At 37.9% G+C, this 15664-nt stretch overlaps 1 protein-coding gene across 3 annotated transcripts in view; it reads right to left on the bottom strand.

Moving 5' to 3' along the window:
- The window catches only part of LOC136877389 (protein IWS1 homolog), a 194554-nt gene that overhangs the window by 133218 nt on the left and 45672 nt on the right, over positions 1-15664 (bottom strand). For all 3 annotated transcript variants that reach the window (XM_067151389.2, XM_067151390.2, XM_067151391.2), the window contains exons 3-4: positions 6303-6395; positions 5938-6221 (exon numbers count right to left, since the gene is read on the bottom strand). In XM_067151389.2, coding sequence (XP_067007490.2) covers positions 5938-6221; positions 6303-6395 — 377 coding nt within the window. The remainder of the gene's footprint in view (positions 1-5937; positions 6222-6302; positions 6396-15664) is intronic.

Genomic DNA, 15664 nt, shown 5'->3' with positions numbered 1-15664 from the left:
TCTTTTTCAATTACCTTAAACTTGTTCTTAAAGAAAAAGTTTCCGTTTTTTAAATGTAATCTGTTTTATTTAAAATTACCACTGTTCCACCTTTATCGGCTTTCGTTATAATTACGTCATTTTGTTTAATTTTATGCTGAAGATTTTTCTCAGTATTAGTGGAATTAGTCAGAAAACCTTTAATTACGGAGGGAATTTTTTTCTTTGCTTCGTGTCGAATGTAATTTTGAAAGTTCACTGGAAGGGTTTGTATGGCCGTTTCTGTTTCTGCCAAAGTTTTAATTAACTCCTGTCTGTTGTTGAAACTATGCCAATTGTGATTTGGCCCATTGCCTAATATTTGTAGTTCTTGTTCTGTAAAAAATGTGTTCGACAAGTTCTTGATGGGGGGTAGAAGTTTTTTACAACTGAAAGATGTTTTAGGTTGTGGCTTATTTTGATTTGTTGAAGAATTGTTATTTAGGTTTTCTAACTTCTTATTCAAATGTTGCCTGTTTCTTATGTATTAGACTCAATTTTATCTCTGCTGTATTTTTGCACGGAATCCCATTCTAATGGTACTATGTTTATTGATGCGAACTACAAATATTAGGCATACTCCTACTTGGACGCATGTGGGTGGAGTACGTTTCTTCCTATCACCTTTTTCAACAATGGGATGATGACTCCCTGCTTCCAAATGATGGGTATTACATTCTCTTTCCAAATTCTGCTCAGTACTCCGTATGTCCACTGTTGTCCAATCTCTCCTAGTGCTTTGATCATCTTGACACTAAACTCATCTGATCCAGTTGACTTTTTGTTTTAAGTTTAGATACTGCTGTTTCTACTTTGATACATGTCAAATATTGGTAGTTGTACAGCCAAAATCATAAGGTTGATCTTGTAAGGGAGTGACATTACCATCACAGTTCAGTAAATTTTCAAAGTGCCTTTTGAACTGTAATATTTTGGTCTTAACCCTAGTCACCTCCCCATTAGGAAGTTCTACGGATTGAATATATTAATTTGCTGTTTTTCTATATTGACGATTCTGTTTAACAGTTTCTTATTCACATCCTGTGTTATTCTGGTAGCAAGATCTTCCTTGCATTTCTGCTTTTCAGCAACAAACAACTGTATGATGTGAACATTTTTCTCTCTGTAGAAAACTGACAGCTTCTTTTCTATTACATGTTGATCTCCTGGTGTTCTTGTTTGATATAGGGCTCTTCTTGCACAACACAATGATACAACAAGGAATAGGATAAACCATACAGTGATGGGCATCAATATAGTAAAGGGCACCGAAACTACAAGGAGTGTAAAAATAAGCCTTCTGGCAGCAGTATACAACCATTATTTGTATCTATGTGTAAAGTACTCTTGGGTATATTCCTGTGCAATCTCCATGGTTTGTGGCCATGCAGTGAGCACAAGCATGATTTGTTTGTTAGTGTTGTGAAATCCCTGTTGGTTTGGTAGTGAATCCTTATCAAATTGTTAAGAAGAGTGTATCCAGTTATTACAGAGGTTAAGCAAATATGCTACTATATATTCTGAATCTGCTGAGTTATAATTACGTTTTGATATACTCATTGAACTTCTACCAACTAATAATAACCTACAAATGCCCATAAGTGTGACTGTTGCAACTGAGAAAGCAGTGATGGGCATTGGGTGCCCACTACTGTAATTTATGAACCTTTGAGCATTATAATAGTTTTATTTCATCAAAGTTTTCACCAGTGTTCTCCCTAGGACCTTTTTAATGGGCCGTTTTTTACAGACCGCCCAGGTAGTTATACCGTATTTATGCGAATAATCCCCGCATATTTAAAAAAAATTTAGAGGCACGAAATTGGGGTCGGGTTTTATTTGCGTCAAGGTTGCTAACACGCTTCTGGTTCACCTAGTTTTCGATGCTGAGTGTACAGTTATGCTTTGTGCAACGGTAGATGGAAGAAAACTGTCCCCATATGTCATATTTAAACAGAAAACAATTCAGAGTGAATGTTTCGAGTTTTATTTGTAAATATCATAATCAACAAATTTATGGAATTATTTGCGTGTGTATGATGGATCCAGGAAGAGCAAAAAGACAAGTATTGTATCAATAGGCGAGGGAAATAGTATTTAGAGTGTATTTGTATTTTGTAAGCATGCAGCAGCAGGTGTTTAGAGGCGTTAACGCCTCAAAAAAAGACAGCACTCACGTATGGTATCGGCCTGCGAACAGTACAGAGGATAAAACAAGCTACGGAAATAAAAATAATGCAGTGTTCCTGTCGCCAGGGAAAAACCCTAAGAGGAAGAAGCCAGTGACGGACCTCGATGATTTCAATAAAAATGTTCCGCGAACATCAATATTTGATATATATTAGAACAGCGAATATCCTACGGCATTGAAACTGGCCCGTCCATTTACCTTCCTTAATATCTCGAAAATTTCCCTCAACACTTTCTCGGGGTTTGGTGTTAAAAATTAATTTTCACTTTCAGGAAACATTTAAGCCCATGAAAAATATAGGTCACTGCTTTGGAACTAAAGATACAACTGGATGAAAAAAACGTAGCCCTACTTGCTCATTTTCATGGAAAATATATTTCATAGCAGTGATAATGTATTTTTATCATCTCAGGCAAAGCAGCTATATCCGTAAATTTACATGTTCATATTTGCGTAAAGAACACGTGCACCTCGCGGAGTGATACGAAATGTTTATGCCTACATTACTCTTTCGATGGAAGGAATTTTGGTTCTTTTCATTTTTTTTTTCAAAATGAGCCTTCCTAAAATGAGGGTGCGGGCATTATTTGACAGCGAGGATTATTTGGGTAAATACAGTATAATATTAATATTTCAGTCATTAGGTGTTCCAAATTAAAATGTTATTAATACGGTAAAACTATTTAAATGATACATCTTCCTTATTGTCAGCATAATTGCATCAAGTACATCGGAATCTAAATGTTTAGCTTGACTATCAGAAAATGTCGTGCGTGAGCGCGGAAGTCACAAACCCATAAGGCACTCCACAGCAACCATGTGGTAAGGCCCGATGTTACATGGTTATGAACGAGCAGTAGAACACAAGAAGTTCAGAATACTTCGTTATGTTTCGTTCGTGATAATAACACTAAAATCAATTTTGCAGTTAATGTTTACCTGTCTGATATTATTGTAAATGACCTGGGGAGAATGCATTGAAATTTGATCACATTCATATTTATTTACATAGTATTCTCCACCCGGCTACTCATTCCTGCAACCCGGCTGACTAAAATTTCTGGGGCGAATACTGGTTTTTACTATGACCTCAGTGTATACATTGTAACAATAAAACACATGTAAAATGGTATTTCACACTTGCCCATCAGTATGATATTGCCAGTGCCCATCACTGTAATTCTTATTTGCATATTTCATAATGTTTATCAAGAGAAATATCCTAACAAATAATGTAAGCAGATATTATTCCACTAAAGACGTACGGTAAGGGTGTAATTATCATAAATAAGGCTAAGTGAATGCAAAAGACATAATATATTTTTATTCATAAAAGCTTTCAAATAGTTGCCATAGGCATCAATTTTTGGTAATGAGACAAAGTCTCTCATAGTGCACTGGCACTGCCGGTAGCTCCAAGTAGCCTACGCAGTGACCGTCACGGTATGCGCTAGCCATGCGTCTTTGTGGGTGTGCTATTTACCAACTGATGAGCCAAACTTAGCACACTGGGGCAAAACACTGGCAAGCAGGAACGAGTTAGCTGGAAAATTTATAATGCCCAATAACGGACCATTTATATTGGTATTATAAATTTACTCACTCGGGACAAATATTTCAGGTTCCCTATGGCAATCATCATCTATATCACCTTACTGACAATGAAGAAGAAAGTTTGGTTAACTGGCTAAAAGACCTGAGCAAGGAAAGTTTCCCTCGGTGAAGAAAATATGTTTAACTCGGTGTGCAGGAATTCCTGAAATCAAACAAAGGAGAACTCCTTTCAAGGATAACCTACCAGGAATTGGATGGTACAAAGCTTTCCTTTGGAGACATCCGGTCCTATAAGAAAGAACATCTGAGACTGTAAAAAATGCTAGTGCTAATATAAGTGAAGCAGATATTAGAAGATGGTTTAAAGAGACTAAAATATATTTTAAATCAGAAAATTTGTTTCATAGACTCCAAGACCCATCAAGAGGGTTTAATGGAGATGAAACAAACTTTCAACAGTGCCCAAAGAATCACAAAGTCATTGCTCCAGGAGGATCAAAAATGTTTATGAAGTTTCAATGGGAAATGAAAAGGAAACCTTGACAATTACCTATGTTCACATTTGGAGCTGATGGTTCAGCCTGCCTTCCAATGATAGTATACCTAGGTAATTACAAAAGAATGCCTAAAGAGATTGTACAGTCTGTTCCACATTCATGGGGCATTAGCTGCAGTGACTAGGGCTGGATGAGATCCGAAGTATTCTTCAAATCTGTGGCAAATGTTCTTCATCCCCATTTAGTGAAAACACAAGTGAAATTTCCAGTGATACTCTTTGTCATTATTGATAATGATAGAGTGTAACTACTCAAAAATAGTCTCGCAAAGTTTACAATACCCCATGGTGGAATAGTAAAGTCCCCTGCTGAGGCAAAAATTGCACCAGTGTGGCTCAAAGATGTTGCCCCTCCACTCCAACAGTCAAAGAACACCTCAAACTAGAAGGCAAACAGAGACGGTTATATAGGCTAGTTGGAGAGAGGTGGGTACCGGAGAAGTCATGAGACACGACACTGGAAAGGCTGAGAATATCCAAGAAGTAGAGTAGTGCAGAGCCGATGACGTCGTCTGAGTCTGACACAGACAGTATTCCCTTAGCAGTAGCGGTGCGTGGAAGTCAAACACCAGGAAGAAAACGGCAGAACACAACTAATGTGACTTGATATCATTACACATGAGTTTGTTGATCCGGAAAATATGGATCTTCTGCGTTTGGGATCTGTGATTGGGCTTTCGTACGAACTACACTCTAACCTTACTTAGTAGACAATAGACCTAATCAATATTAGCACCTCGAAGCACATTCCATATTTTGTTAATTGTGGTGGAAGATGGCAACAACATCTATCTGACATTCACCAATCAGTTCCATTATGTGAGTACCATCTTTCTGAAGTTGGCGCTGATAATTTTAAGGTTCATTTGCCTGCAGGTGTTGAAGAAACATTCCCCACTGCAGTAGGTTTGGATGTGAACTGGATGTACGCCTATGGTATATCTAACAGCAAACTCCTGATTATTTGGGTGTGGATTATCTGTACATAGTTTGGTGGTTTAAAAATGTAGTAGTAATATTCAATAGTTTACAGCAAATTTTTGTAATTGTATTATCACTAAAATTTCTTCATAATGTGTTGATGTCCTCGCAACGCAGCATTCTAATTTTTTTTTTTAGGAAAAGGTTCTGCAAAGTTTGATAATTTTAAACTGCATATTTTAATGTTTCATATTCCTTCTTGTGTCTTTAAGAAGCCATGATCAGCAATCTCAAATTACAATTTAATCCATAGGTTAAAAACATGTGCTTTATATGAAGGTACCATAATGGCCAATTTAATGGTTGGTGAATATGGCATGTAGTACAAATAATAACAATTGCATTCTCTTTGGAAAGGAAAAAAGAACAGTACTAATGTGAAATTTTTCTCAATTTTATACTTAATTTTCTATAAGGACAATAAATGCGAAGAAAGTACGGACATAACGAGTTAAATAGGCCGTGATTACATTATAATAAAAATACGGACACACAGAATCAAACTATTCAAAAATATTTTCATAACAGTCCTATTTGTACAAAACTTTCTTAAAATGTAAATAATCCAAGTGGGTTTCTAATGTCATTGCATTAAAAACATAAAATACTTCAGTATTAAACAAATATTTATACTTACCTTGCTACCACTGTCCTCAAGATCTGACCTAACCCGGGATTTGTCTTTCTCCTCGTCTTCATCTTCTGACTCTGAGAGCACGGCTTTCACTCTTCCCTTTTTCTTTTTCACAGGAGTCTTTTTGGCTTTGTTAATATCATCATCATCTTCAGATTCCGAGAGTACAGCAGACTTCTTCTTTGACAGAGTTTTTCCTTCATCTTCACTATCACTGCCTTTCTTACTCTTTTCATCACCACTGACTGTCCCATTCAACTCAGTCTTCTTTGACTTGTCACCATCCTCTAGAATTTGAAACCAGTATATGAACATTTTCTACTATAATTTTACACTTCATGATACCTATTTACATAATGGGTGCTTACCATCATTAGACTTAACACTAGCTTTATCTCCTCGCTCTGACTCATTATCGCTATCCACCACAGAACGTCGTTCTTCAATTTCATTCTCAGAATCTGAAAGTAACAAAAGTGATCACTTACTGCACAATTACCTTGAAATCTAAGGACAGAATTATGAAAAATTAAATGATGTAGTAAACAACAGGATGTATGTGATAGCAGCAGACAACCTATAAGAGCAAAAAGCACTAAGGTACTTTGGATCAAAGGATAGCAACTTTATGATTATCTTTGTCTACAGGTGTGAAGAACATCACATTTGAAAATATAAGTGGTGACTACCCTCGTAAGAAGAAGTTTTGTGTGCATATGGGCTACAAAATCAATCAATCAACCAACCAACCAACCAACCAACCAACCAACTGCATTTAGGGATGTTGCCCAGTTGACAAATACCCCATCAATTGTTTACCTAGCTCTTTCTAAAATGTTTTCAAACAACATTGAAATTCATCAAACATTTCCCTTGATAATTCATTCAAATCCCCTACGCCTCATCCTACAAATTAATATTTGCCCAATTAGTCATCTTGAATTCCAACTTTCCTATTCAAAAGCTCTGCTCAAGCTTATTTGTCTACTAATGTCCTTTCACGCCATCTCTCCACTGACATATCGAAACATAACATAGTTGAGCATCCCATCTCCTTACTCCCAAGTCTTCCCAGCCCAACAGTTTGCAACATTATTTTTCTAACACTTCTCCTTTGCCGGAAATCACCCACAACAAATCGTGCTGCTTTCCTTTGGAACATTTTCAGTCTTAGTATCAAGTAGTCCTCATGTGGGTCCCAAATGCTGGAACCATTGGGGTCTTACCCGAGACCTATATGTCCTCTCCTTTACATCCTTACTGCAACCCTTAAATACCCTCACAACCTTATTTATTCACCTTGTTAATATGATTACCCCAATAAAGATCATTCCTTATATTAACACCTAAGTACTTACAGTGCTCCCCATGAGGTACTACCACACCAACACAGTAATTAACACTGACAGGACTTTTAATCTTGGTGAAACTTACAACTTGACTTTTCATCACATTTACCATCATAACATTGTCCGCAGTCCGTCTCATAACAGTGTCTTGGTCCCGCTGGAGTACCTCATAAACCTGCAACTTATTTACTATTCTAAACAGTATAACATCATCCACGAATAGCCTTATCTGCGATTCCAATTTTTATTCATATAATTTTTATACATATCAGGAAACAAAGGTCAAAAGTTTGAGGATGGATCTTCAATATAGCTGCGAGTATGTAAACCGAAGCAGGGAAGACCACAGGTGTTTAACGAACGGACAACATGTCACCTCCGCAGAACCATACTGGGCGCTCGACGGGCTACTGAGAATCAGATAACCACCCAGTTGAATGCTGGAAGACCCATTTCTAAAAGGACTGTAAGGAGGCAACTGCACTGCATAGGCTTCACCAGCCGACTGCCAACTCGTATCCCTTTGCTGACACCTCATCACAGAGTTCAACAACGTGCATGGGCCCGCAAACATCAGCAGTGGACCATGGAAAAGTCGCAGCGTGTGGTATCGTCTGATGAATCCTGATTCCAGTTGCATCAAGCTGATGGGCGCGTGAGAATGTAGCGCATGACCCATGAAGCTACGGATCCAACGTGTCAACAAGGTTGTGTCCAGGCGAGAGGTGGCTCAGTTCTGGTCTGCGCGGCATTCTCACGGTCGCACTTAGGGCCCCATTGTCTGGCTGCAGGGAGCGCTGACAGGTGCACGTGATGTGGACATACCTTCAGAATTTCTGCGTCACTTTTTGGTCCTAGAGTATTATCGGCACACTTTATCTGGATGCATTTACACCCTAGTGCTGAATCGGTCGACCTCAGCAATATTCGAGATTCGTACTGGCAACCTTTGAAACACAAACTATGAATCGCTTAAGCATCGTTGTGCGACATTTGGCGTACATTTTACGTACTAGTACGGTTATTGTTTACACAGCAAAGCTAAACTATAGAACTCATGCTAGAACAAGATTTGCATCGAAAAATGTTATATAATGTGTATGTGACAGTTGTTGGCTTAAGATAATAACGGTTTAGACACTTAATACCGATCGATCATATTCTCGATTGAATTCAGATTTCATTTTCATTCAGTTGGCAGCACTACCGGAACTGGGACAGCTCCCTACTTACTCCTTACAGCCGTACACAAATGTATCCATAAAAAGTGTGCCGATAATACCCTGATTGAGATGCCATGTTTCATAGGACAATATGCCATGGCACTGCTTTATGGTGACACGCAGGTAGTTGGAGGAGCACTCCAGTGCAGTTACGATCATAGATGGGCCCTCCAGATCCCCTGATCTTAATCCAGTCAAGCATTTATGGGATGCTGTCGATGCTGGTGTATGCTTCATGAACCCGCCACCAACTACACAAGAACAACTGTGGGTAGCAGTGGAAGATGCATGGGTTCAGATCCCTCCAGAATGATTCAAACACCTTGTAGAGTCTATGCATCACCGTACTGCTGTCGTTTTGAGGGCTCACGGAGGAGCAAGTCGTTATTAACATCACATTCAGTGTCTTCCCATGACTTTTGGCCTCCGAGTGCAATCAGAAAGAATGCTTTCCCAAACCTTACAAACACCACATGTCAAGCTGACTGGCCTGTAATTTCACCCTTTCCCTTGTACACTGGGGCTACTATTGCAAATCTCCATTAATTTGGTATTGCTCCTTCATGAAAACAGTAATCAAATAAGTATTTCAGATATGGAACTATACTGCCTTTAATATATTCCAAGAAAACTCATAAATCCCAGCTGGCTTTCTAGCTTTCAACTTTTGTATCTTTCTGTAAATGTCTTTATTACTTGGAAATTTATTGAACATTTCCCTTGATGAATTATTACATTCCCTTACTAGTCGTCTTATACATGCATACTTGCTCCAATTTGTCCTCTTAAAATCCAACTTTATGTTCGTATTATGATTTTTCCTACTTTTAACAGCTCCGTTCAAACGTATTTGTATACTACTGTCATTGCATGCCATCTCTGCACATACCACTACGTCGAGCATCTCGTCTCCTTACTCCCAAGCCCAGAGATTGCTACATTGTATCACTACTCCTTTCGATGTAAATTTCATCATATCCTGTATTGATGATTGCTTAATATAATACCCAAGTTAAAAGGGGGTGATGTTCCACATGATCAATACGCAAAGGTTCACAGTTGTAAATTTAGAATCTTTCATTTTATACATTAAAATAACTAGTACTAGTTTCGACCCTCATATGGGTCATCCTCAGCTGGAGACATTTATAAAACTCAAGAACTATAAAATAGCACTAATTAAAATAGTCTATAGAAAACATCAGTTCTGTCATTGTCTATTAACGCTATGAGCCCGGACGAGTCAAGATAGTGTCCCTACCCTGTGCTGGCGTGATTTAAACTCTCAGAGAAGAAAGAAAAAAAAAAAAAAAAAACCCGGAATTTTGTCAGTTTTTGCAGTATAAATAATAAAAATTTATATACATATTTATAAAAAGTGGATTATCACATGAAATCAATTCAATAATTGCGTACCTTCAGGATTGGAAATAAAATCAGGCAACAATATTGGTATATTCCGGTATCCTTGTTCATGCACTTCAATTTCTAATTCACTTAGAAAAGTTTGATAGTTTTCAGTCACTGAACAACAGAATTACAGTGTCATTCCCAATACCTAGCTTTGGTATGGTAACACTCGAAACATTTTCCTATGCAAAGACCTACGTCATATTTACGAGAATATATGGTTGTCATTTTCCTTGCTGCACGGCCGGTGTTGTGTTTGGACTTGTCGTAGCAAACCTTGCACGTACGCTGCGAGTGTCCTTCCTTCGTTAATAAACTTAACCATGATAGGTTAATATTGTGTCTGGTCCATATTGATTAGCCTGAACGTATAATATAACTATTTAAAATAGTTTATTTGAATCCGCCTTGATCAATACACTCATTAAATGAAAGAAAAACTATTTATTAAAACAAACATGTTTCGGGAAGTCTCAACCATTCCCTTTCTCAGTGGTCAGATCAAAGAACAAAACAATTGTTTTAATCTTTCTGTAAATGTCTTTATTACTTGGAAATTTATCGAACGTTTCCCTTGATGAATTATTACATTCCCTTACTAGTCGTCTTATACATGAATGATTGTTTTGTTTTTTGATCTGACCACTGAGGAAGGGAATGGTTGAGATTTCCAGAAACAGGTTTGGTTTAATAAATAGTATTTCTTTCATTTAATGAGTGTATTGATCAAGGCGGATTCAAATAAACTATTTTAAATAGTTATATTATACATGTCCTTCCTTCCTCGCACCCACTGCAGTTATTCTGTGTGAAAAATAATCTCTACCTACTAACCTTCCCGCAGATGGTGCTCATGGTTCTTCAGTAATTTCAGCTGCAACACTACTCACCAAATCATCTGTCAAACATTCACAAAATTTTGATAGGGGAAGAAAAAACAGGCATGTTCACAGGAACAATATCTTGTTTCAATTCTGTTCCCATGCTTCTCACCTTCCTTCATCTTTTTGCAACTGGTTCATTGGTGATGAGAAGCTTGTAGAATTTAATTTTCTTCTTCACATCACTTTCATACAGATCAGAATCCAAATCGTTCACAAGTTCCGTAATAATGTGTTCACTTATTCATGGGCTGTATGCACGTGTAGGATTTCCTTTACTTGTACTGGGTCTGAGATCCATATCTCAATATACAGCATAAAATGACTACTTGAGAGATGATTACAGACTGTTGAATCACTACACTTTCATTCTAAATTATTAGAACGTGTGCATAAATTTGAACTTATCGAACCACAGCGTGCAAGGAGTAGGTACGTATGTCAGCAATTAGGTAAGATCTAGCTGAGCGCACATGGCTATGAAACTTTGTCCCAAAGTTGCACCACCAATCACTATCGATCTATAACACCACCCATCAATAGTAAATGTAATCGACAACACGTTATAACAAAAACAAATTTAATATCATTAATAGCTTTCGAGTGACTGAATTTCAAATTTCATGGTAGTAGTAGTATTACTAACAGCGGCACTTCGGAGCACACCACGTGGTAGTAATATTACTACTGCCGGGCGCATAGTGTTAAGTGTTATAACGATAGTTGAATTGGACTTGGTCTTGCTGTTGCACGAGACAAGTTTTAAACTGTCGTCAAAATGTTATATTGGAACTGTGTATTCAAACTACTGTATATTCTTAAAAAGCATAGTATTTTGTGCAGTGCTGTGAAACTTTGATTTTGCAATTGTAATTCGTTGGATTGTTGTTTAGTAGTTAAAATGAGGTAACATCCTTGAGTTTGTTCATCTCATTTGGTGAAATTGAGAGTTATATTTTTGGATTGAAGGAAATGCCAATACGGATTGCTGCTCTTCTTTGTCAAGCGTTTAACTGAATGGGAGGATGTCCGAAAAGAAAGAGAAATAAAACTAATGGATTGCCATGTAAAATAGAAATCTGACTAGGACTGAAATCAATGTTGAAACTTAGTCCCTCAGTTCAGTATGGTCTTGTTTTCAATAACTGTGTTTAGTGCACTGTGTTTATATGTAGCTTGTGATATGTTTTCTATATTAATTTTTCCTATAGACTATTTTAATTAGCGCTATTTATAGTTAGAGCTGAGGATGACTCAGACAAGTGTCAAAACTAGTACTAGCATTTTAATGTATAAAATGTAAGATTCTAATTTTACAACTGTAAATCGTTGTGCACTGATCACATAGAACATCTCCCCTCCCATTTTAACATAGGTATTATATTAATTCACTACTCCTTTGTCAGATATCACCCAAAACAAATTGTGCAGCTTTTCTTTGGTTCTTTTCCAGTTCTTGTTTCAAGTAGTCCTGGTAATGGGTCCCATACACTATAACCATACTCTAATTGGGGTCCTACCAGAAACGCATACAACCTCTCCTTTGCATCCTTCCTACAACTCCTAAATACACTCATCACTATGAAGAGACCTCATTAATGTGATTACCCCAATGAAGGTCATTCCTTATAAAGTATTAACACCTAGGTACTAACAGTGTTCCCCATGACAAACAATCACACCATCAACACAGAAACTAAAATTGAGCAGACTTTTCCTCTTCGTGAAACTCACAACCTGATGTTTCATCCTGGTCACCATCATACTAGTGTCCGCTGTACATATAACAACATTGTCTAGGTCTTCCTGTAGCCCCGGAATGTACCTCCCCCCATAAACTGTACTAAAACTCCCTAAGTTATATGAACCATTGCAGTTCAAGTGAAGGTCATCTGAGTGTAGATCCCCATATCCTACCCACCCATTAGAATCTACAAATCTGACTACTGATATCCCACATACCCATTGCATAGTCTAATTTAAATCCCCAATCACCTTGCAGTCAGTATCCCCACTGACAACAATCTCTGGTTTCTGAAACTTGTTCTGTGCCGCAGTAACCAGATCCAACTATGTTAGTACCTGCTTGCCTTATTTTGTTGGTACCAATGTGGAAAATCACCCCGTCCCTTTACCTTACCCATTCCCTTTTATTTTCCTCAATATCTGTCTTAACCTAATGTCTGGATAACACTCTATCCGGGTTCCCTTTCCTCCACAAATTTTTCCACATGCCTAACAAATGAATTACCCATAACCAGAGCCTCAACCCCATCCTCCTTATTGGACCCCCTCCTCTACAGGTCTCCCTTAACTTCCATGGCTCTGGGCTGAGTGTTCAGACGGTTGATGCGCTGGCCTTCTGATCCCAACTGGCAGGTTCAATCCTGGCTCAGTCCAGTGGTATTTGAAGGTGCTCAAATATGTCAGCCTTGTGTCAGTAATTTACTGGCATGTATAAAAACTCCTGCGGGACTAAATTCCGGAATCTTGGCATCTCTGAAAACCGTAGAAGTAGTTAGTGGGACGTAAAGCCTATAACATTATTATAATCACTCCCATGGCTCCTGGAGAACCTTCTATCTTTTCCTTTTTCTCCTTCTCACTACCCTGCTCAAACTTGCTCTTCCTGTTCTCTTCTCTACATTTCCCTTTCCTCTTGCCTTGCATCTCCTCTGTAACGCTTCTTATCTCCACCTTCCCTCTGCTGATCTAGCTGCAATGACTCCTACCGATTCCTCTCCTCGGCACATTCCATGAGGAAATCCCTTAGCCCTCGTTTTTCTTGGCCTTAAAACATTAGCCAACCTGTCTTCCATAACTTTTCCTTCCTCTCTCTCCAGCCTAAAACATTAGCCCACCTGTCTTTCACAACTTCTCACTTTCCTTCCTCTCTCTCCAGTCTATCTCCATATCCTGTAAACTGATTGAGGGAGACCTATCTTCATTCTTGTCTTCCGTCACAACTCTAATTATCTTCCTGAAAGTTGCTATATCTTTCCTCATCTTCCTTAGTTACCACTCACATCCACTGTCCTCACACTTTCCTCCCTCAGTCATTCTTTAATCTCTTCAAGGAAATGTGAAATAATATGGAAATAACAGAAATAAACTAGCGTACCTACGAATAGAAGTATATGTGTCACACAAAGGAAATAATGTCTGCAATATAAAGATTTCACAACAATAATTTAAGCAAGAAACCAACCGATACAATAACGATGGGGAAATATTATGGTAACCCACACTGGATATGGAGATATTCAATTGGAAAGGTTAAAAAAATATTTCATACAAAAGTTATTGACATTTTATTAGTAATGCAACTGGTATTTACTGTTCAAAGACTGAAGCATACAAATCAATAGAAAGAAATATAAACACTGAATTAATAATGTATAAATATTTCTATTTTCTTTGCAATGGCATCTTATTTTGTGGCATACCACGGTTTTCCTGCAACTAGCACAAGACTGCTGAATGTTGTCACATCTCGTCTACAGAGGCATCTACATACTCATCCTCAATTGTAGATGTCTTCTTAGTTTTTATGGCCCTGTAGAAGTCGTGGTAAATAGGAGGTATCCATTTCAGAGCAGAAATGAGGTCGTGTTTCTTCTTCGCGCCAACTGGAAATGACCCGGAATACTTCTTTCGAAGACTGGTACTTTGTAAAGTTGAAGTACGACCTCGTTTGTTTAAGTTTACTTTCTGCCAATTTTCCCCATTAAATGTATTTGATATCAACATGATCCCTGGCTCGTCTGCAATGAGGATGAGACGTATGCTATCTCGGAGTAACCTTCATCTGAGATATTCTTCTCACTAAAGAAACATCTCATGTCACTGCATCACACAAAATCTTCTGATTTCATAACATGGACACAAAACAGTCTCTTTTGGCCACACTTCTTCAAGATGTCCACACAGTCTTTAGGGGCGTATACATACTACACATGTCGACGAACGTACTTCTCCACAACACCGAAGTCTCGATCACATGGCAACATGGAGTGCCCAGAAAGAGGGAAGTGGTGCTCAATGGAGGAAAATCTACCTTTTGCAATAAGCAGCACCCAAACATACACAATATTCCAGTTTTCGTTTTGCCCAGAGCAGTTATCTGAAATTGCAATCAACTTACTCCCTCGTATATCATGATCTTCAAAATACTTCAGCAAGCAGCTGCCTATTTCATCTGAACCCCTGGATGCTACTGTTTCATCCCTAACAAAAAAATAACCGGGTGATGAATTACAGGGATGAATGCTACAGTTATATATCCACAATTTCCTCTTATAGAACATTGGTCCTGTGGAGAGTTTAAGAGTGAGCAATGCCTGTTGTACATCAAAAGTTATTACATGGATATTTTTATCTAAAACTGCCCACTCTGTTTGTACTTTTAGATTATCTTGGCCTGCCTGGGCTTTTCAGAGATGTAATTCCTTCTGTACATTTATTTGTTTTAACTTTCCCATGTTGTTGTCGTTTCTCGCAGCCATCAGTTCAATTTCATTTGAATCGCACGTTGGGCAATTTGAAAAAATATTGAAGTCTTCAATAAAAATGCGATGATACTTATTGAAAGATACAGGATTTGCTTTGATATCAGGACAGTATTCATCTTTATAGTGGTTGTAGCAACTGTGTATGGAATATTCCATTGACACACAGAATTTATCACCATTATCTTTTCTACTATAATGGCTTTTGTATTTTGAAATACCTTCTTTATGTTCCTTAACTAACTGCACATCTTACTCTGAGTAGGCATGTGGTCTGTGCTTGTGTTTGCCTCTTCTATCGTCTGGTGGATTAGTAGCCCCTGTTCACATTTTTGATTGTATATTTTCTACCCTACCTC

Source organism: Anabrus simplex, chromosome 7, assembly GCF_040414725.1.
Source record: "Anabrus simplex isolate iqAnaSimp1 chromosome 7, ASM4041472v1, whole genome shotgun sequence".
In the NCBI taxonomy this organism is placed as follows: domain Eukaryota; kingdom Metazoa; phylum Arthropoda; class Insecta; order Orthoptera; family Tettigoniidae; genus Anabrus; species Anabrus simplex.
This window is presented reverse-complemented; position numbering and strand designations above follow the sequence as displayed.